General features: G+C 57.0%; 1 protein-coding gene across 1 annotated transcript in view; it reads left to right on the plus strand.

The window, feature by feature from the left end:
- EMH_0070410 (uncharacterized protein) overlaps positions 1-488 on the plus strand; it is a gene marked incomplete at both ends in the record, with an annotated part of 2,544 nt that overhangs the window by 1,335 nt on the left and 721 nt on the right. The window contains one exon of the mRNA XM_013498970.1: positions 13-208. Coding sequence (XP_013354424.1) covers positions 13-208 — 196 coding nt within the window. The remainder of the gene's footprint in view (positions 1-12; positions 209-488) is intronic.

The raw sequence follows: 488 nt of genomic DNA on the forward strand, positions 1-488 counted from the left end.
AACTTTCTGAAGGAGAGACACGCATAAGCCCGCCGTCGAGTTTCGCGTTTGGCGAAGGACATAGCGGTGATGACGCGACAACGCCTGAAGCGTGGCTCGACGACTCCTCGGCGAACACGGATGAACAGGACCTCCAACAAACAGTAGTGAGCACTGTGGCACGACATCCAACGGTGGAGACGAGCTCAGTTGCTTCCACCAGTGCAAGGTCTTTGAAAACGTCTAGTACGCCTGCACGTGCAGGCGCCGGCAGTATGCCACGTGCAGACGCTGGTCAGGACCGCCACGTGCAGTCAACTGAAGTGGACGCAGCACAACGGCTTCAACAACCGGCAGGCGGAACAAGCGTTTTGTTGGATGCCTTGAAGGGGTCATTGTCTGCTAGAGCTGTGCGGAGAACCAGCAGTGGAGGCAGGGGACCCTGTATGTCTAAGGACATTCGTGAGCATCCTTTTGTGCGGCTGCCAGTGGTGAATCCTGAGGACATC

The sequence above is a fragment of the Eimeria mitis genome, genomic scaffold (genome assembly GCF_000499745.2).
Source record: "Eimeria mitis Houghton genomic scaffold, Emh_scaff3876, whole genome shotgun sequence".
Lineage (NCBI taxonomy): Eukaryota > Apicomplexa > Conoidasida > Eucoccidiorida > Eimeriidae > Eimeria > Eimeria mitis.